Source organism: Paroedura picta, chromosome 4, assembly GCF_049243985.1.
Source record: "Paroedura picta isolate Pp20150507F chromosome 4, Ppicta_v3.0, whole genome shotgun sequence".
In the NCBI taxonomy this organism is placed as follows: Eukaryota; Metazoa; Chordata; class Lepidosauria; order Squamata; family Gekkonidae; genus Paroedura; species Paroedura picta.
In genome coordinates, this window is record NC_135372.1 from 35641857 (window position 1) to 35662033 (window position 20177).

The 20177-nt window shown below is 52.7% G+C and overlaps 1 protein-coding gene across 3 annotated transcripts; it reads left to right on the forward strand.

Annotated features, from left to right (window-relative positions):
* The first annotated feature begins 1653 nt into the window (after positions 1-1653).
* SLC39A3 (solute carrier family 39 member 3) lies at positions 1654-12650 on the forward strand. 3 transcript variants are annotated; one of them, XM_077332376.1, is made up of 3 exons: positions 1654-1730; positions 4328-4844; positions 9020-12650. In XM_077332376.1, exons 2-3 carry the CDS (start codon positions 4638-4640, stop codon positions 9758-9760), a joined length of 948 nt encoding a protein of 315 aa, XP_077188491.1. In that variant the 5' UTR covers positions 1654-1730; positions 4328-4637; the 3' UTR covers positions 9761-12650. The 3 variants fall into 3 exon arrangements, with proteins under 3 accessions (XP_077188491.1, XP_077188490.1, XP_077188492.1); XM_077332375.1 differs by having other exon boundaries at positions 4530-4844; XM_077332377.1 differs by lacking the exon at positions 1654-1730 and adding an exon at positions 2172-3975 and having other exon boundaries at positions 4530-4844.
* The last annotated feature ends 7527 nt before the right edge of the window (positions 12651-20177 follow it).

Sequence of the window (20177 nt, forward strand, 5' to 3'; positions counted from 1 at the left end):
GTGGGAGATGGCACCCTCCCAAATTTACAGAAGCTGCTTTGGGTTAGGGACTCCTGCTTCTTGTGAGCAGCTGGTGAGGGAACCGGTTGTTGCCCTACAGATTTTCTGTCTCTGGGAACCAAGGTCCACCAGCTACCTTTTGATCGTGTTTACCTACACTAGAGGATGCTGCAGCCCAAGGAAGGTCTACAGCAGGGGTAGTCAAACTGCGGCCCTCCAGATGTCCATGGACTACAATTCCCAGGAGCCCCCTGCCAGCATTTGCTGGCAGGGGGCTCCTGGGAAATGTAGTCCATGGACATCTGGAGGGCCGCAGTTTGACTACCCCTGGTCTACAGCAATGCACAGAGGAATCCACCCTAGATCCAAGGTGCACACACTGTCCACAAATGGTGGTAGGGCCACACTTTGCTTGGGCCCTGTTCTCATGGGGTGTGCGGGAGGCAAGCAAGCCATTTGATTATAGAATTTCCTCCGTGCAAAAATATAAATATATAAAATTGTTCCCATCCAGAAATGGCCTGGCAAAGCTTTAAATCTTCCTTGCCGTGTGCGTTTTTGGTGTTTACGGATTTTAGATGTAGGGTGGTGGGCGCAATTGAAGCCTCCCTTCTTAAAATTCTCCATGAAGAAAATGGCCTGAGCAGAGAAAGATTCTAGCCTTGCAGTCTTCTGTACAGGAGAGTTTTCTCTCTGTGTGTTAAGTGCCATTAAGTCACTTCTAAGAATGTCTGGTTATTAGTCCTGTGTCTACAATGGCTGCTTTGCCCAGGGGCTCATTTACACAGGTGCTTTCATTTGATACAAATTATATCTTGTGTTTAAAGACAAAGAGCCTTTGAGTAGAAGCAGATCATTGTCATTTTATGGTTTTAGGGGACGGGGTCATGTAAGCCGCCTCGAGCCTTCGGGGGGAGGCGGGGTATAAATATAAATATAATAATAATAATTTAAAAAATAAAAATCAGCTAGGAGAGTGATTTTTTCAGGACTGAGTAATTCAGATTCTCGCGACTTGTGTATAGCAAATATAGCATCATAGATTTAAATGGTATGTTATGGGAAATCCCCATAAAAAGACCCCCAAAGGATATTTATTAATCTACTAATCTATTTTTTGTTATGCACCCGTGTATCTTATCCTGATACCTCCAGAAAATCCCCCTGGATACCCAAGAAGGCGCCACCCTACAAATATTGGATTTACTCCTATAAGAATGCCACCCCTGGAATTATAGCTCATTTCCTGGTTAAAGAGATCAATTCCTCTTGAGAGAACGGCTGCTTTGGAGGGTGGGCCCCATAGCATTATCCTCCACTGAGGTCCCTCCCCGCCCCACTCCCGGCTCCACCCGAAAGTCTCCAGGTATTTTCCACCCCAGAGCTGGCAAGCCTAACCCATGTCCTCTTCGACCCGGAGCCTCTTCTCTCGCGCCTGCTGTTCCCAGCCGGCTGCCATTAGCGGCTGCACCACTTCCCCATCGGGTCCGGCGGACGCCCTTTCGTGATGCGCCGCGGTTGGAGAAAAGCGCTTGGGAAAAGGTGAGTCCGGCCGGGTTTGGAGGAGGGCCCAAATCGGGAGGAGGGACACTAGCCGCCTGGACAGCCAATGAGCGTTCCTATGCCGTCACTGGCAACCAATGAGCGGCCGATATGCCATCCGGGGCGGAGGGGGGAAGAGGTTGCCAAGGTAGGAGAGGAAGGAAAGGGAAGGAGAAGCTGCGAGCGAGGTGAGGGAAAAATGTGGGTGGGTTGCAGAAGGGGTGGGGGGAAGAGTTGTGGGGACAATATCCCCGGGGGGTGGAAAACCCGGGGGGGGGGGGCTTTGAAAGCATAGTTTATTTTATGCTTCGGGCTGTGCAGCGCCGAGCATCAAACCCCGGGCTTAAAATGGCCAGGAACGAGCCCTGGAGGCGAGGGGGAAAGGCCAGCAACGGGGTGGGGTGCGGTGCGGTGGGGTGGGGGCTGCTGCTGCTGCAGCAAAACGAACCCACATTTGCAACTGAGCAAGCATATGCTTGGCACCCGAGCCCAGTGATCCGATTCCACGCCTTTAATTTGGGAAAGGATGAGGTCATGACAGTAATGCCTTAATAGGGACAGTGGACAGCTCTTGGGGGGGGGGGGGGTGTCATATCCCAGAAACTGTCCCTTCTTCTATTCCCTTGTAGTGAAAGAGCTGGTTTATATGGACAGCTATGCAAGGAAGCTTTAGAAGCCAAATTGTGGCTCTCTGGATGTCCATGGACTACCATTACCATGAGCCCCTGCCAGCACTGGCAGGGGCTCATAGTAATGGTAGTCCGTGGACATCTAGAAAGGCACAGTTTGGGCACTCCTGCTAGTGCGTCTGTGTGATTCTCTGTGTGTATGTATATATCTATATATAGAATCAAAGAGTTGGGACCACCAGGGTCATCTAGTCCAACCCCTGCACAGTGCAGGGTTGAGAAACCCTGGCTTCCAAGCAGCCCTTCTTCCTTGACCATTGGGGAATAAGTTCTAAACCAGATGTTTGATTTAGATTTGGCATTATGATTGTATATTCAATGGTAGGGAGGCCGGCCCTGGAGGAACAACATCTTGCAGGCCCCGTGGAACTGTTGTAGATCCTGCAGGGCCCTGATCTCCCCTGGGAGGATGTTTCACCAGGCTGGCAACAGGGCCAAAAAGACCCTGGCTCTGGTTGAGGCCTGCTTTACTTCTCTAGGGCTGGAGATCATCAGCAGATTTTACATGATGGAGCATAGGCATCTTTATTATTATTATTATTATTATTATTATTATTATTATTATTATTATTATTATTATTATTATTAGATTTATAGCCCGCCACTCCCTTGCGGCTCGTGGCGGGTAACAATATCACAAATCCCCATTAAAACCCCATAAAACAATAATAACATTGCCAATATTGCCGGCATGGCAAGAACGGCAGCTCCACTCCCCCCCTCCCTCCCACTACTAGCGGGTGGAGAGGAGGTCCTGATGATGTTTTGCTTCGGGTCTAGAGCCCGAGTCCCCGGGGGAGGCATAGATCTATTATCAGCCCCGGCCTCAACCATAAACCTGGCGGAAGAGCTCCGTCTTGCAGGCCCTGCGGAACGTTGAAAGATCCCGCAGGGCCCGCAGCTCTCCCGGGAGCTCATTCCACCAGGTCGGGGCCAGGACCGAAAAGGCCCTGGCCCTGGTCGAGGCCAGGCGTGCTTCCCAATGGCCGGGAACGACCAACAGGTTTTCACCCGCAGAGCGCAAGGCCCTGCGAGGGGCATAGGGCGATAGGCGGTCCCTCAGGTATGTGGGTCCCAACTCGCGTAAAGCCTTGAAGGTTAGAACCAGAACCTTGAACTGATCCGGGCAGCAATTGGCAACCAGTGCAGCTGCCTCAGCACTGGCTGGATGTGGGCCCTCCAAGATGTGCCAGTGAGGACCCTAGCAGCTGCATTTTGCACTAGCTGAAGTTTCCGGATCAAGGACAAGGGAAGGCCCGCGTAGAGCGAGTTACAGAAATCTATTCTGGAGGTGACCATGAGGGACGTAGGGGAGGAGATAGTTGTGTTCTCCATAACTTGTGTTCTCCATAACCCCCACAGAAGTAATTGGTAGCTGGCATGTGTGGACAAATGATAAAAGATGAGGGCTGCTACTTGGCTTTTTTGAGCCCCAGTTTAGTAGTGTGGGATTTAGGGCCACCTGATATTTTTCTTCATTTTATTATTTATCTATTATTTCCGCTTATTACCCGCCACTCCCGAATGGCTCCTGTCAGGTTACAAGGTCTGAATAAAATCCCCAGTAAAACTCCCATTAAAATCCCAAACAAAAAACACAAATCCATAAATACAATTTAAAATCTGAAAGCCAAGGGCTGTCGCAGAGGATGGAGCAGAGTTGTTTTCTGTTGCCCCGGAGGGTCGGACCAGAACCAATGAGACGAAATTGGTTTCTCAGTGGAAAAGGCTTCCTTGGTAGGGGGTGAGTTCTTCTTTGGAAGTTTTTAAGCAGAGGCTAGATAGCCATCTGACAAATGCTGATTTTATGAATTCAGGCAGACTGTGAGTGGGTGGGCAGAAGGGATGGTGTCTGAGCCTGGCTCTTGGGGACCTTTCTTCCACACCCAGAGAAATGCCAATTGCTGCTTTGAGATCAGAACGTGAATATCTTACAGGCCAGCCAGACCAGGGCTTCTGGCTTTTTTGGGGAGAGGACATCATCTGGACATGGGATTGGGGTCACCGTGGGTCGGTAGGTAGTTGTGAATTTCCTGCATTGTGCAAGGGGAGTCTCTATCAGCTAGCTTCAGAAGGTGACTGTTCTCTTGATGCAGGCTGATTGTCAACCCCTGGGCAGCTGAGCTCCTTCCAAGATTCGGCCAAGAGGATCTTGTGAACCGTTTTGGACCTTGCTTTGAAATAAAACCCATTACCTGTTAGGTTTGGGATACCTTGAGTTGGACTACTAGTTTATGTAAGACCTCGTGATGAGGGATGCTTGAAACAAAGTCTTAAAAAAAACAAAATCCTCCTTAGATCTCCATGGATGTCTGCAGACCGCAGCAATTTGGACCCCCAGGATCTTCATGACCTCCATGGACTGAAGAACGTCCTAAGTCGGCCCAAGTCTGTGGCAGGGCAAAGATGAAGGTGCTCCTGGCTAAGGTGCTTTGTCTCTTGGGGGTCTTTGTGCTCATGCTGGGCGGCTCCCTCGTGCCGGTGAAGATCATCGAGGCCGACTACGAGAAGGCCCATCGCTCCAAGAGGGTCCTTGCCCTTTGCAATGCCTTCGGAGGGGGTGTCTTCCTGGCCACCTGTTTTAACGCCCTGCTTCCTGCTGTCCGAGAAAAGGTAGGCTGGGACGGACGGGTTGGGGGGGGCAGGGAGATGGAATCTGGCCGGCTGTTCCCCAGGCAAAAACAACCGGTTTGGCAATAAAAAGCATAGTAGGGGAACAGGATAAGGTTATATTTGTAAGCTGCGTGGGCTGGCCGAGATGAGGTGCGAGAGAAAACCAGACGGCTCTACGTGGGCTTACGCCTGGCTTCAATACGGGAATTGCGACTGGGGTCAAGTGCAGTCATGAGGACTCCCTGGAGGGCTCACGTTTGACCTGCCCTCAATCTGCAGGGTTGGTTGTCAGTGGATTTCCCGATGAAGTTCAGGGGCTGGTGCTGACTTTTGCCTTCAGCAGTCCAGGCCCTGTGCATCTACAGCAGAGGTAGTCAACCTGGGATCCTCCAGATGTCCATGGACTACAGTTCTCATGAGTCCCTGGCAGCATTTGCTGGCAGGGGCTCATGGGAATTGTAGTCCCTGAACATCTGGAGGACCCCACGTTGTCTACCCCTGATTCACAGGACTTCCTCTCCCAGTATGTCCCCTGGAGAGCTTTGTGCTCAGCAAATACCAATTTGCTGGTGATCCCTGGCCCCAGAGAAATTTGACTGGCTCACACCTGGTGGAATGAGTTGCCAGCAGAGACTGGTCGGAGCTAGCAAAGAGTAGAAAGCCAGCTTGGTGTGGTGGTTAGGGGCACAGACTTCTAATCTGGAAATCTGGGTTTGATTTTATGCTCCCCCACATGCAGCCAGCTGGGTGACCTTGGGCCCGCCACAGCCCTGATAAAGCTGTTCTGACCAAACAGTAATATCAGGGGTCTCTCAGCCTCACCTCCCTCACAGGGGGTCTGTTGTGGGGAGAGGAAAGGAAAGGCAAATGTAAGCTGCTTTGAGACTTCCTCGGGTAGAGAAAAGTGGCATATAAGAACCAACTCTTCTTCAAAGTTCCCCAGGGCCCATAAAATTGGACTCTTCCACCAGGCCTATGGTTAAGGCCAGGATGAAGGAAGAAAACCTGGGGTCCTCCCTCCCCATCTCATACCCTTCCTACTATGGACTCCCCACTGCACTGGGAGACCATCCCACTAAGATGCTAAGGTAGAACAGCCCTTGAGACAACCGTGAGCGCGGAAACGGTGCAATCAGAATTTGCAATGGTTATAATGTTTGATATGACTTTATTGTGTGCATACGTTGTCCATTGCCCTGACCTTGCTTATGGGGTAGGGCGGTCTTCAAGTTAAAATAAGTAAATATAAATATTATAAGTATATATAAATAATCTTTAAACCGCCCGTGGCGCCGCGGGCGCCACGGACTAAATAAATGGTTAAGGGGTCTTGAGGTGGGATTTGTCCGTGATGAGGAAGGGTCCGGATTGGACCCTTCCTCACGACAGACAATCGGAGGGACCAATCGGCAGGCGCGAAGCGCCTGCCGATTGGTCCCTCCGATTCCCAGCCCCAGCAACTGCGAGCCGCATGCAGCGCGGCTCGCAGTTGCTCCCGGCCTGACGCGGTGAGAGGCGCAAAGCGCCTCTTGCCGCGTCAGGCTGCCGCCGCCGAAAGAACGCCGACCAAGCCAGCCACCGCCCATCAGACCGCCACCGCTGGAACACCGACGCCGAAGAAAGACACCCACCCACAGTAAGTGCCTAGCGCCCGCTGCATTTAGCTGCAGCGGGCTTGATTACTAGTATATATAATCATATAATAAATATAAATATGTCTGGATGGTGCCCCGTTGCAGATTGACGGCCGCTGCAAAAGTAGCAGAGACAGTTTCATGGGATCGAATCTCATTTGGCTTATAATAAATGATGGCTAAATGGAACTTCCATGTTCAGGGGCAATCTATCAGACTCTGAGGGCAAGGAGTGGCTATCGCTCACTGCTTGGGGCTTCTGTGACTGATCAAGTTTGGCTTAATGGGTCAGGCCCCGATGGTCACCTTTTCTTCCTGGTTTGGCATTGCTATGTCTGTGGGCAGGGAGTCCACAGGAGTGCTTACAGAGAAGACTCAGTGTGTAAAATAGCCAGCTGCCTTTACTTCTGTTGAGTGCCTTTCTGGTTGGGTCTTCCAGTCAAAACCAGAACCTCTGGGTGAGAAGTTTATGAAAGTCACTAGTGTGGTACTGTTTGCTACAGCTTGTGCCTTTCAGTCATAGTGACTAAGCCAATGAGATGTTTTCCAAAGTAAATCTCTTTGGCTAGGTCTTTTAAGTCCTAGTTGTGTAAAATAGCACAGCAGCACCACCAAGTGGTAATTTACAAGCATTACGTGGTTACAGAGTTTCATAACTGAAGGGCAGATCAATGCTTGAGAGCCAGTGTGGCGTAGTGGGTAAGAGTGGCACTCTAATCTAGAGAACGGGGTTTTATTCCCCACTCCTTTACCTGCAGCCAGCTTGGTGACCTTGGTCCAGTCACAGTTCTCTGAAGGCTGTTCTCATAGAGCAGTTCTTTTAGAGTTCTCTCAGCTGCACTGACTTCACATGGCACCTGTTGTAGGAAGAGGAAGGGAAAGGAGTTTGTAAGCCACTTGGAGACTCCTTTGGGTAATGAAAGGTTTTTTTAAAATAAAAATCCAGCTATTCTTCCAGCAAAGCTGTATTCAAGGTATTTGCTTTTGTGTGCATGCCCACTTTGTCAGAATCTGAAGAAGTGGACATGCACATGAAAGCAAATACCTTGAAGAACTCTTTGTTAGTCTTCAAGGTGCCGCTGGACTTCAACGTTGTTATTCTGCTTCAGACCGACACGGCTACCCACCTGAATCTTACTGAAGCTCAGCAGCAAAAGGCAGAAAGAAAGACGTGTAAGCAGGAGCCCCTACCTGACCTAGATAAGGTGCCAGAGAAAACCAGCCAAGATACCAGGTTCAAAATCAAGCCAAGCATGTTGTTTTCCGAAAGGCGGCTTATTATTGGATGCAGAATCCTGGTCTTCATCCTGGTCTTCAGCAGAATAACACATGCAAAATTAGAACAATTGACTTCCGAGTGTATTGCAAAGACAAACCAGCCCTCAAACCTTTCCCAGCTTCTATTTCTGTTTCTGTAAGTTCACAAAATGTCGCCCGGTTTCCTCAAATAACCGAACGGCGTTTTTTCCATCCGCGACCTTGAGCAGAAAACTCATTGGCTAAGGGCCCCTGGCTCAGTGGCAAAGCAGCTGCTCGGCATGTAGGGCGCCCCAGTTCCATCTGCAGCATCTCTCCCATTCCACAGTGCCGGGCAGCAGATACCCAGAAAGACCTCTTGCAACCAGAGGCTCCAGGGAGCATCTGTCATTTGCACAACAAAATGCAGCAGGAAAGCTACTTAGGGCCTTATCAGGGCTGGCAGATCTGGGCTGGGAAATACCTGGAGACTTTGGGGGTGGAGCCAGGAATGGGCGGGACTTGGAGAGGAAGGGACCTCAGTGGAGTATAACGCTATGGAGTCCATCCTCCAAAGCAGCCAGTTTCTCCTGGGGAACTGATCTCTTGTTGCCTGGAGACGAGCTGTGATGCAGTGGGGATCTCTGGGCCCCACCTGGGGACTGGCATCCCTTTGCCTTCTTGAGAGAGATTCGGATGGTCCATCAAAGAACCAGGGTGCTGTAGCGGTTAAAGAGTTGACGGACTTTATTCCAGAGAGCCAGGTTCAATTCCCCACTCCTCCACTCGCCTTCATCCCGTCTTGGGCCCGTTGTGGGTTTCTTAGAACTGTTCTCACAGAACAGTTCTGTCAAGGCTTTCTCAGCCCCACCTACCTCCCAGCGTGTCTGTTGTGGGGAGAGGAATGGAACAGGTGTTTGTAAGCTGCTTTGAGGCTCCTTCGGAAGGAAAAGCGGGGTATAAAAAAGCAGCTGTTCTCATCAAAGTCAGTATTGTGCACTCACACTTGCTGTCGCTCTCCAGGGTCTCAGGCAGAGGCCTCGCAAATCTCCTCCTGCCTGGTCCTTTTCACTGGAGATTCCAGGAACCAAACTGGGGATCTTTTGCTTGCTTAAGCAGAGCCACAGTCCCGCCCATGATTACATTCTTAAGAAGGTCTGTGTGGGGAGATGAAGCGTTCTTGAGCCTTCAACGCTTAGCTCAGCAGGGGGGGGGTGAGAAATGCGGCTTTTGAATAGCGGAGGAAAGTCGAGGGTCCCACAGGCAGGCTCTGATCTGGCCTCTCTCCCCTCTTTGTCTTTGTAGCTCCAAGATGTCCTGACGATTGGGGGCGTGACCACCGACTACCCGCTGGCGGAGACTATCATGCTGATGGGCTTCTTCCTGACGGTCTTCCTGGAGCAGCTGATCCTGACTTTCCGGAAGGAGAAGCCGTCCTTCATCGACCTGGAGACCTTCAACGCCGGCTCGGACGTCGGCAGCGACTCGGAGTATGAGAGCCCGTTCATCGAGTCCTCCTGGGGGCGGCACCACCCCGGCGAGCACGGCCACCACGCCCACAGCCACGGCCTGAACGTCCAGGAGCTCTCCCGGTCCAGCCCGCTGCGCCTCTTCAGCCTGGTCTTCGCCTTGTCGGCCCACTCCGTCTTCGAGGGCCTGGCCCTGGGCCTGCAGGAGGAAGGCGACAAGGTGGTCAGCCTCTTCCTGGGCGTGGCCATCCACGAGACCCTCGTGGCCGTGGCCCTGGGCATCAACATGGCCAAGACCGCCCTGCCGATGAAGGACGCCGCCAAGCTGGCCGTCGTCGTCAGCTCGATGATCCCGGTGGGCATCGGGGTCGGCGTAGGCATCGAAAGCGCCCAGAACGTGGCCAGCAGCGTGGCTTCGGTGCTCCTACAGGGCATTGCGGCGGGCACCTTTCTCTTCGTCACTTTCTTCGAGATCCTGGGCAGGGAGTTTGAGGACAAGGGCGACCGTCTGCTCAAAGTCCTCTTCCTGGTCCTGGGCTACACGGCTTTAGCAGGGCTCGTCTTCTTCAAGTGGTGAAGCCACCGGCTGCCCCCGTCCCCAGTCCCGCCCCCTGTGCCTGGCAGCTGGAGGGAAAATGGGGCCCTGGGCCAGAAGACAGGGAGGTGCCGATCCAGGGGCAAGAGGAGGCCAGAACAGGCGCTGTTGCCAGGCAGGCGAGAGGGGGCCTCTTCCCATTGGCCCAGCATTGTCGGAGCCACTTGCCAAGACGTTGGAAGCGGGGGTCCTGCGGCCCACCCTAGCAATCTCAGGGAGACATTTGCAGCTGGGTTAATCACGTCGCTTCCTGCCATCCGGACCGGAGAATCCCTGAACCAGACGCGCCCTGCAGGCAGGGCCGATGCATCTCAGATGAACCCGCCAGTGTTGCAATCCTCGTTCGCCTTGCCGCTGGCCAGAGTCGCCCGCCACCCCTTCGTTGAATGCGAGCGACATGTTAAAATCCTCCTGCGGGACCACTGAACTAGAGAGTTCTCCTCCTTTCCTATCTGGGCTTCTGCTGCTCTCGGGCACTGACTCACTCCCGGCTTTTCGAAGCGAGAACGGTTTTGCTGAAAGAATCGCGGGACCCTTTGGACCACTCCCTGCCCCCTTCGATGTAGGTGGCCCTTAGGCAGCGGTATAAGGGACTACGTGCCCCTAACCCCTGCTTGACAAGCTGACCCTTCAAAGCTGTCAGCAGTTCCCCGCCATTTCACTGGCACGACCAGACATTGGCAGGGTGGGGCACCCTATCTTTAGAGGGTGCCAAAAATGGCTTGTTTATCGCGGAGGCCTTGTCTCCCCCCGATGCTGTCAAACAAGGGGCATTCTTACACGTACCCACTTGCTCGTGCCAAGGAGAGATCTGGGACCAGAACGTTTGCTCGTGGCCAGTGTCTGAGGAGGTGTTTGCACCTGCATCCACAGGCAGTGGGAGTGTTTGCCTGGAGGCAGAGCTGACCCTCCCCCTCCCCGAGCAGAATTCACAACATCCTCCCGAGGTGACTTCACATCCCGAGATCCCCTGCGCAAAGCAGCTTGCGGGAACTCTCCCCGAACAACACCCTCTTTGAACACGGTTCTCCGTGGCTTGCTCCCAAATCTGGGGCTCCCTCCTTTCGGCCGGGGTACGTGACCCAGCGAGCGAGGCAGGAACCTCAAGCGTCAAAAGCCGCGATGCTGCCGGCTCGTTTCCGCACAGGTCAGCACCACCCAGGAGCTCCGGGCCCTTTTCCATTCTGTGCAGCTGCCTCCCCCCGAAAATCGGTCGCACGCAAGCAGGGAGAGGCCAGCCACGCTCGACATTCTCCTTTCCTGCCGCTTGCTGACGCAGTCCCCGGGGAGAGCCATGTGGGAGCAGGGCCAAAGTGCGGCTCCCACAGCATCTGCTGCGCCATGGAACCGTGACAGGTCCTCGCTCCGGGTGGAAACCCCAGATGAAGCATGTTTTCCTCGGAGAAGCAGGAGTGGGAGGCTCGGGTGCATCCACGTGCGTCGGCTCGGCTCCGGGAAACAGCCGCCAGGCGGTAGCGGAAATCAGCCAAGAGCATTGCCTGTTTAGTCCCAAATGTTGAGAACCGGCTGGCCGTTCCTCCTCGTTTCTGCCGGGGCTTTTTTTTTTTTTTTGCGTGTGTGTTTTTGTTTTAAAGTGAGCTGCCAAATTAATCAGAGCTGCGTAATCGGAGGGATGAGCTCGCCTGCTGCTGAGCTGTCGGGTGATGCGTGCTGCCGAGTTAAACCGGGGCCTTCCCTCCCCCGGCCCTTTGCTGACAGAACAGAGGAAAGAAAAAGCCAACCGAGAAGTCATCTCAAGGGTTCTCAGTCAGTGGCTCTCCTGCGTCCCTCCCCAACAGCCAGTGCTTCCTGCTGGGCATTTTCACTGTTCTTAGCCTGTTCCGGGGATCCAGGGGTGGCACTTGGCTGGCTCTGGTGCCTCTCCAGGGTCTTTGGGAGTGGCTCCATGGGTGTGGGTCTCCGCCTGCTCCTCCAAAGGAAAAACTATTTCTTCCCATTTCTAAATTAATAATATATTTGTTACTTAAATTGCGGCTACGGCGAGGAAAATCCCTGTCTCGGTTTCCGACGTTTTCTTCCTTGGCAACAACCGCAGATGTATCCTTATCTGGTAAAATGAGCAGCTTGCCCCTATGAACGAGATCTTGGGAGGGATTTCGGGTGCTGCGGGAGGGTTTCCTGCTCTGTGTAAATCTTGTTGCGCTTCAGAGCAAAATGGCCAGGAACCATTCGGGGCGGGGGGGGGGTGTTTAATATTTCTAGTGTGCTGACCCCCACCTCTGCAAAAAAGAACCCTCCAATTTGTCTCATTGTTGGTTGAACAAGGCAGGTGGGGGAATCAGAGTGAGGAACAAGTTGAGCCCATTGTCCCCTGGAAACACTTGTCCCTGCATTGCAGGCAGATATATTTTCTGACTCAGGGCAGGGTTCCGCTCACTGCCAGTGGGATTCCATTCGACAGGGTGTGGCCCTTCTCGCAGGGCAGCAAAGGCCCAGGCAATTGGAAAAAGCCCAACAGAGACCCCCCTCATGCTTGATAAAGAGTTCAGTGTAACTGGGGAAGCTGCCGTCGTCTTTATCACTTGGTCCTGCACGGGCCCATCTCGCTGGGGTCTGGGCCTCTAAACCAACACAGCACCGAGGACCGTCGCATCAAATTTCTGGAAAAATACTCTTTGCTGCTGCAGGTCATCTTGGAGCCCGGCCTGTACCTGTGAAATTAAAACTGGCTCCTTTCCTTCTTGTCGAGCACGGGGGACCTGTGTGCGTGCGTGTGATTGTATGTTATTTATTACATTCTAGGTTTGGGGTAGACCTTTTATGGACACCGTAGGGATCAAAACTACTCTGTGGTCCTAGAAGCTGGCCAGCATTTTGGCCAGCATTATTTAAATAAAGCTCCTTTTAAAAAAACAAAGCCCTCCTCGGCAGCTTCTTTGATCGGAGAGAGAGAACGGGGCAAGTGAAACCAGCCTGCATTTCAGGCCCTGGTTGGTGGGGGGGGGGATGCTCAGCAGAGCTTTACGTCCTGGGCTGTGCTCTGGCAAGACTGCAGCGGGTGTGAATCCTGAGCCCGGCAACGCAGCCAGCTGGCCTTCCAGAGGCAGAAGGTGCCGGATTAGAGTGTCTCTTTGTCGAATTCCATCTCCGTTTCCTGCTCCCTGCTTTGCTCAGTATTGAGATGCTCCCAAGTCCTGCAGGGTAGCCGGCAGCAGTAACAGAGCCGACCACAAACTGACTTCCGATTGCCCTCCTAGAGATGGCATTATTCAAATTCTGTCCTGCGTCTTCCAACAACAGGGATTGGAGGTTAGTGACCAAGCATGCAAGCTCATTGGACAGGAGGGATTGTGTCCGTGTTCACCTCTCGCGGCCCTTTCTTGCATGTCCAGGGAAATGCCAATCTGGGGAAGCTGGCCAGGGGATTCTGATGGGAAGGGGGGGCATCATCTGGGATGGAATTGGGATCACTGGGAGTGCAAGTAGTTGTGAGTTTCCTGTATTGTGCAGGGGGTTGGACTAGATGTCCCTGGAGGTCCCTTCCAACTCTTTGATTCGCAAGCTAGGTGGGCCGATGGGCTGACTCAGCCAAAAGCGCATCCCTCTGGCCACGGGGGCTCTCGGGAGTGTGGGTTCCATCCCTGGCCCCCGTTGGCCAAGCGGCAGGACGCTTTTGAATGTCAGCAAGGGCACCTTAGCTTTTGCTGGTTGCCCAGCACGGTTAATGATGCCTCCCAGGGTGTGAGGCGCTGCGATCAACAAGCTGCCTGGCCTTTTGTGCCCAGGCGCCCTTGCCGCCCTTTCCTGCCACCTTTGATCAACCTTCATCTGATGGGGAGGAGGGAGGATCACCCTTCTGTGAGCAGAGCAGCAGGCCACCCTGTCCTGAGCAGATGTGCATCTGGCTTGCCGTGGGCAGCACACGATCACCTACGTCCCCCACCCACCCTCCGGCAGTCTTTGCCGTCCGTGCCGCTTTGTGGCAGCTCTATTAATAACCACCCTAGATATTAATTTGCCGGGTGAGTCATCCTGCCTGTGGCCACGCAGGATGAGGAATTCTCCCAAGGAGCCAGGCAAGCCCCGTTCCCAAGAGACCCTCTGAACGCCCAGCACAGGAGGCCCAGGAGGAGAAACAGACCTTGCTTCCTGCAGCGGGGGACAGCTGGGCTTGCAAGATGCCTCCTGGACCCGCAGGAAACAGGGTTAGGGAGGACAGATCCAGATTGGGTAACTCCTGGAGATTGGGGGATGGAGCTTGGGGAGGACCCCAGGAAGGTGAAGTGCCCCCCCCCCAAAGCAGCCATATCCTCCAGGGGATCTGACCTCTGTAGTTTGGAGAGGAGCTGTGATGCCAGGGGATCTCCAGGTCCCACCTGGAGGCTGGCATCCCTAGTTACAGCAGAGCTGAGACACCAAACAAAAAACTCACAAAGGAAGCCACTGGGGGGGGGGGAGCCTGATTGGGAGAGCAGGGGGTCAAAACTGATCCAATGAGTGTCATTTTAGTCCTGCAGGTTTGGAGCATCGGGGCCAGGGATGGATTTCCCTGGAGTGACAAGTCTGGCAAGAACTCCAAGTTGGCTCTGTTATGAAATAGAGCTTGGCTTCCTGGACTGATTTCCTTGGAGCTCTGCCTGCTGGGTCGGCAGCCGGGGTGGGGGGGAGGGCACAGGCTCCATCTACAGGGCAAGATCAGGTAGGCGGAAGGGGGCTGGCTGCCTTTGGGGGAGAGCCCCTCTGCTATTAGTCTTCTCAATCCAAGCAACAGAAAGTAAAAAAAAAACAAACCCAGCCAGTGGGTTGGGTAGATCCTCCTTGCCATTAGAGGTGGACAACTATTCAGCATCCCATCCGGACTGCCCATCTTTCCTCCCCCGCCACTAGGGATGCCAGCCTCCAGGTGAGATCCTCCAGAATTCCAGCTCATCTCCAGATCCTGGAAGTCCCCCCTGAAGAGAGCCAGCTTGGTGTGGCTAAGAGCGCAGACTTCTAATCTGGCGCGCTGAGTTTGATTCCCTGCTCCCCCACATGCAGCCGGCTGGGTGCCCTTGGGCTCACCCCAGCACTGATAAAACTGTTCTGACCGAGCAGTGATATCAGGGCTCTCTCAGCCTCACCCACCTCACATGGCGTCTGTTGTGGGAAGAGGAAAGGCGCTTTGACTCTTCTTGGTAGAGAAAAACGGCATATAAGACATATAAGACTCCTCCTCCTCCTCTTCTTCTAATGAGGTCCCTGTCCCCATCCTCCCCAGGCTCCACCCCCAAATCTGGATCCAGCAACTCCCTGCTGCAGTGGTGTATAGACTTTTCTCCCTTTGCCTTTTAGAGCAGTGGTCTCCACCCCTGGTCCGTGGATCAGTCGGTACCGGGCCACGGCTCCTCCTCGTCCTCCTCCTTGGCTGCTGCCTCGGGGGCTGCCCTGCCACTCTGCTGCCAGCTCACCTTTGGTGCTCTCCAGAGGCCGCCATGGCTGGGGCTCCCCCTCCGTGTGGCACTGCGCAGCTACTGCTGGCAGCGCCCCCCAGCAGGCGGCGGGAAGTCAGGGGTGCTGGTGGGAAAGCAAGTGGAGCAGGGGCTCAGGCGGCAGCAGCAACGTCCCTCGGCAAAATGCTACCCCCCCCCCGGGCCTCAGTAAAATTGTCAAGCGTTGACCAGTCCCCGGTGATAAAAAGTTCGGGGACCATTGATTTAGAGAGCCCCCAGTGTCTCCTGTGTGCACTTGTGATTCCTTCCCCCTCCCTGGCTCCTTTTAAAACCTCACAGGAGTCAGGTGCGTGCCCCGAATCTGTGCATTACGGGAGGCAGAGAAAAAGCTCTTCCAATTCCTCCCGTGCTGTGTGTGGTTTTACACCTCCCATAGCGGAGTTCCCTGTTCAGGCCTTAAACCTCTTCCTTTAATCTGATAAATCGGTAATCCCCCCTCCCCAGATGGAGTTCCCAGGTCTATGCAGTTAGAGGAGGTGTTTTTGACATTGGGAAGCAGGAAAAGGCCTTTTAGAAAAGGGGGGGAGATGGTGCCCACAATCGTCCCCCCTCCCCTTGCTTTTTCCCAGCCTCTTATCCGGTATGCATCAGCACCACGCTGCTCAGGTAATTCTGGCTAGATCCACTGCCCCCCCCTCTTCTCCTCACGGCTTCCAATCGGTCCCTCCCCCCTGACCATCTGGTAAAACAGCCCAACAAGGACAAAGCAATGCAGATGTAAAGGACCAGTTCCGTCTGCATTCTCCCACCGTATGGTTTTCTGAATGACCCCTGTGCTGAGAGCTGGGGCGTGCCTATTGAGTGAGATAATGTTGACTCAGCCCAACATTGCTAGTCCCATTTATTTATTATATAACATGTGTCTTATATAGCCAGGAAATCCTAAGATTGTCTGGCTGCCGGGCAAGAGACGTTCAGAGGTGGTTTGCCGTTGCCGGCCTGTCATGGCCTGTTCCTTGGAAGTCTAACCGTACTAGTGTTAGCTGGGGCTGACCCTGCTCTGTTTCCAAGGTCAGGTTGGCCTGGGCTATCCAGGTTGGATCTTTTTCAGAGTAATCCCCTGAATATTCCCCTCCCCCTTAAAGAGCACGTTACTTGCTGTCTGGAAATGCACTACCTGTGTAGGGGTGGAGCTTATGGCCACTGGATAACCAGATGGGTAAGATTTTGTTCTCTCCAGTCATCCATATGTAGATGGCAACAGGCAGGAACGGGCATCAGTCTGTGCTTGCTCCTTCTTTTTCTTGAAAGACCACCACGTATATCTGGTACAATCCATAACATGCCAACTTGTAGCGACTAATGAAATTAACCTAGATGGTAGGGAAGAACCACATGCCTCATGGACAGCGTACGGATCCATAGCCATAATTTAATATACTTGTACTTCACTTTATCTGACATCCAAAGTTACATATAATACCATGGCCAATGAAATCCAGGATATTTTTGCAGCTTTCTCCTGCATTTGGCAGGCCCCCAGATGAGCAAACCTTGAATTCCTGGATAGAGGTGAAGCCAATAGAAGGCTATTTACATGAATTTCTTAGGTCTGATGATGTGAGATTATTATAGCCCTAACAACAGTCCTGTGAGGTAGGTTAGGCTGCAAGTGACTGGCTCAAGATCACCCTCAGGAGCTTCATGGCTGAGCAGGGATTTGAACCTGGGTCTCCCAAGTAGTAACACAAAACTTTTGAAACTATGGCATCAGACTGGCTCTCCATGCTGGTTACAGAGTTCTACAACACTACTCTGTGCCTGTTTTTCAAGGGTTAAGTTTCTTTGTGTGGTGAGGCATGTACAGAACTGCAGTTTTACTGGATCAAGGGTGTGATAGTTAATTACATCTTCATGTATTTGTGTATGGATCAATGGCTCTGAGGGAAAAATACACTTTTAGGTCGTTCTCACTGAAATATTTCTGAGTAAACAAACATAGATTAAAGAGGCAAGCAAAAGGTCTAATGTTCTTTCTCCGATTTGCAGCTGAATTCTTGCAAGGCAAATTACCAGTTTTCACCTTGCAGAATAGAAAGAATAGGAAAACAGCTCTTGAAATCCTCTCTTAAAGGGACCCCAGGGGAATGTAGGAGTCCAGAAAACACCCAGAAGGCAGCCCGGCAACAAACCCTCCCCAGATCTGCGTCCAGGAAAATGGCTTCTCTAAAATGGAGGCTGGAGCTGGATTGGGACTTGCGTCTAAAGGGAGGGGAGAAGACCCAGGAAGCAAGACCCTTTGCATCTAAAGGGAGGGGAGAAGACCCTCCCCCCACTTTATACAAAACGGGCATAATCTAAGCCCTTGAGCAGAAAGGTGATTACAATACGACATCAACATTCTCAGGAAAATTGACACTGGGATAAGAAGTTGTGTTTTTTTTAAGATTTATATCCCGCCACTTCTTGTGGCAGCTTACAATAAGATGTACTGAGTTCATTAAAACCCCAAATAACCCTCCAAGTATGGCAGACAAAGAAAAAAATCCCCACTGCCTCCTGAGCAACTACCTAAGGATGGGATGCAACGATGTCACTGCCAAGCCGGAGGAGGGGCCACATTGACCTTAACTCGGACCTCGGCCCGGGGCCTGGCAGAAGAGCTGTTTTACAGGCCCTGCGGAAACTGTGATAACTCCCTCAGGGCCCTCAGCTCATTCCACCAGGTTGGGGCCAGGACCCAAAAAGCCCTGGCCTTTGTTGAGGCCTGGTGGACTTCCTTAGGGGCAGGAACCACCCGCAGATTAGTTTCCATAGAGCGAAGGGCTCTGCAGGGAGCATAAAGAGGCAAGCGGTCCCTCAGATAGGCAGGGCCCAAGCCGCGAATGGCCTTAAAGGTCAGTACCAAAACCTTAAACCTGATCCAGGCCAAAACTGGCAACCAGTGCAGCTGCCTCAGCACAGGCTGGACATAGGCCCTCCAAGGTGTCCCGTGAGGACCCAGCTTCGCCTGGCACAGGTGGTAAAATGCCGTATGAGCTACCCCCACGCCCTGGGCCTTCATAGATAAGGAGCCGTCCAGAATCACATAGATTCCTGGCTGAAGACAAAATGTTAAGCTGAACCCCAGCTAAGGTGGGTAGACCAGCTTCCTGTCCGGCTTCCTTCCTGCCAGGCAAAGGACCTCTGTCTTGGAGGGGTTCAATTTCAGGTGACTCGGCTCTAACCTTTCAGCCACGGCTTCCAAACATCTGGCAAATGTTTCTGGGGAGGAGTCCGGGTGGCCATCCATGAGGAGATAGAGCTGGGTGTCATCTGCGTACTGGTAACAGCCCAGGCTGTGCCAGAGGGCGCATAAAGATATTAAACAATGCAGGGCAGGGGACCACACAAGAGAGTCAATAGGGATGCAGCAACTCCTCTCCCACCGTGTCTGATTCCGGAGAAAGGAAAGCTGTCACTGAAGTGCATCTGTGGAATTGCAATTGTGTCTGTAATGCCTCTGCTGCTCCCATTTTTAAATCTAGGACAAAATGCAGCCTGGCCCTCTTTCGTCCTGCCCGGTCCCTCCCTAGAGCTGCCAACTTCCAAGCGGTGCCTGGAGATCTCCTGGGATTACATTTGATCCCTTGGCGATAGGGTTCACCTGGAAAAAAATGGCTGCTTTGGAATGTGGATGGAAATGGTATTAGTGAAGTCTCTCTCCTCCCCAAATCCTGTCGCCCTCAAGCTCCACCCCCAAAATCTCTAGGTATTTCCTACCTGGAGCTCCCAACTCTAGCCATTTGCCCCCCCCCCCCCTTTGGTTTTCTAGCCTGGAGAAGACTTCTCTGCAATTCAAGGCTGCTTTCCCCGTTGCGACTTTCCCTTTGGGCTCATAAGGAAAGCAGAGACAACTGTGTTTTTTATTCCTGCTGTCTGGAAACTCCTTGGTTAGATGTCTGTAACGCCCACCAGTTCCAGGTTTGCAGAAAGGAAATGATACACTGATCCAGCTTTGCTTACAAGGAGATTTTAAACAAAACATCCAATGTACCAAAAACGCCTGCTAAATTTCCATCAGCTGGGCCCCAAGTGCATCCGGGTACAGCAAAGCTCGTCAGATTCTGAAAATGCATGGATAACAAACTAGGCCTTTTATACCCTAAATCAGGGGTAGTCAAACTGCAGCCCTCCAGATGTCCATGGACTACAATTCCCATGAGCCCCTGCCAGAGTCTGACGAAGGGTGCTTGCACTCGATAGCTCATGCCTTGAATAAATCTTTGTTGGTCTTAAAAGTCCTACTGGACTCTGATTTCATTGTGCTACTTCAGACCAACACGGCTACTCGTTTGAATCCGTTCTCTTAGAGCCGTTCTAGCAGAGCTCTCTCATCCCCACATACCTCACAGGTGGTCTGTTGTGGGGAGAGCTGGGAGGGGGAAAGGTGTTTGTATGCCTCTTTGGGACTCCTTCAAGTAGTGAAAAGCAGGGTATGAAAAAACAGCTCTTCTTCTTTAAGCTATCTCAAACACTTGGAGGGACCAGGCCATCTTGCCCCTGGTGCCTAGTAGGTGGAAGACACGGTTCAAGACTTTGAAGACAAGGGCTGCTAAAAAGCACAAGAGAGGGAAGTTCTCTAGAGAGCAGCCAATTGCGTGTTTTCCTGTTCGGTACCTTGGTTGCCTTTGTGTGCTACAAGCCTAATCGTTCTTTAGATGTATTTCCTGACTTCATGCATACTGTTTCTCCCGCTAAGACCCAAGTGGCTTGCCTCTCCTCCATGTTACCCTCCCAACAATCCTGCAAGGTAGGCTAGGCTAAGAGTTAGCAAGAGGAGACCAAGGTCACCTGGCAGGCTTCCCTGGCAGAGCACAAATGTGAACCTGCATCTTCCCAGGGTCCCCATGGGGTTCTTGGCGCCCTTTGTCGATGTTGCTCAAGGATGGCTCCGTGCCTGGGGCAGCAAGGGTGCTTCCCTGAGCGTCCCCACTGGGGCTTAGAGAAGGAAATCCCTTCAGCAGAAG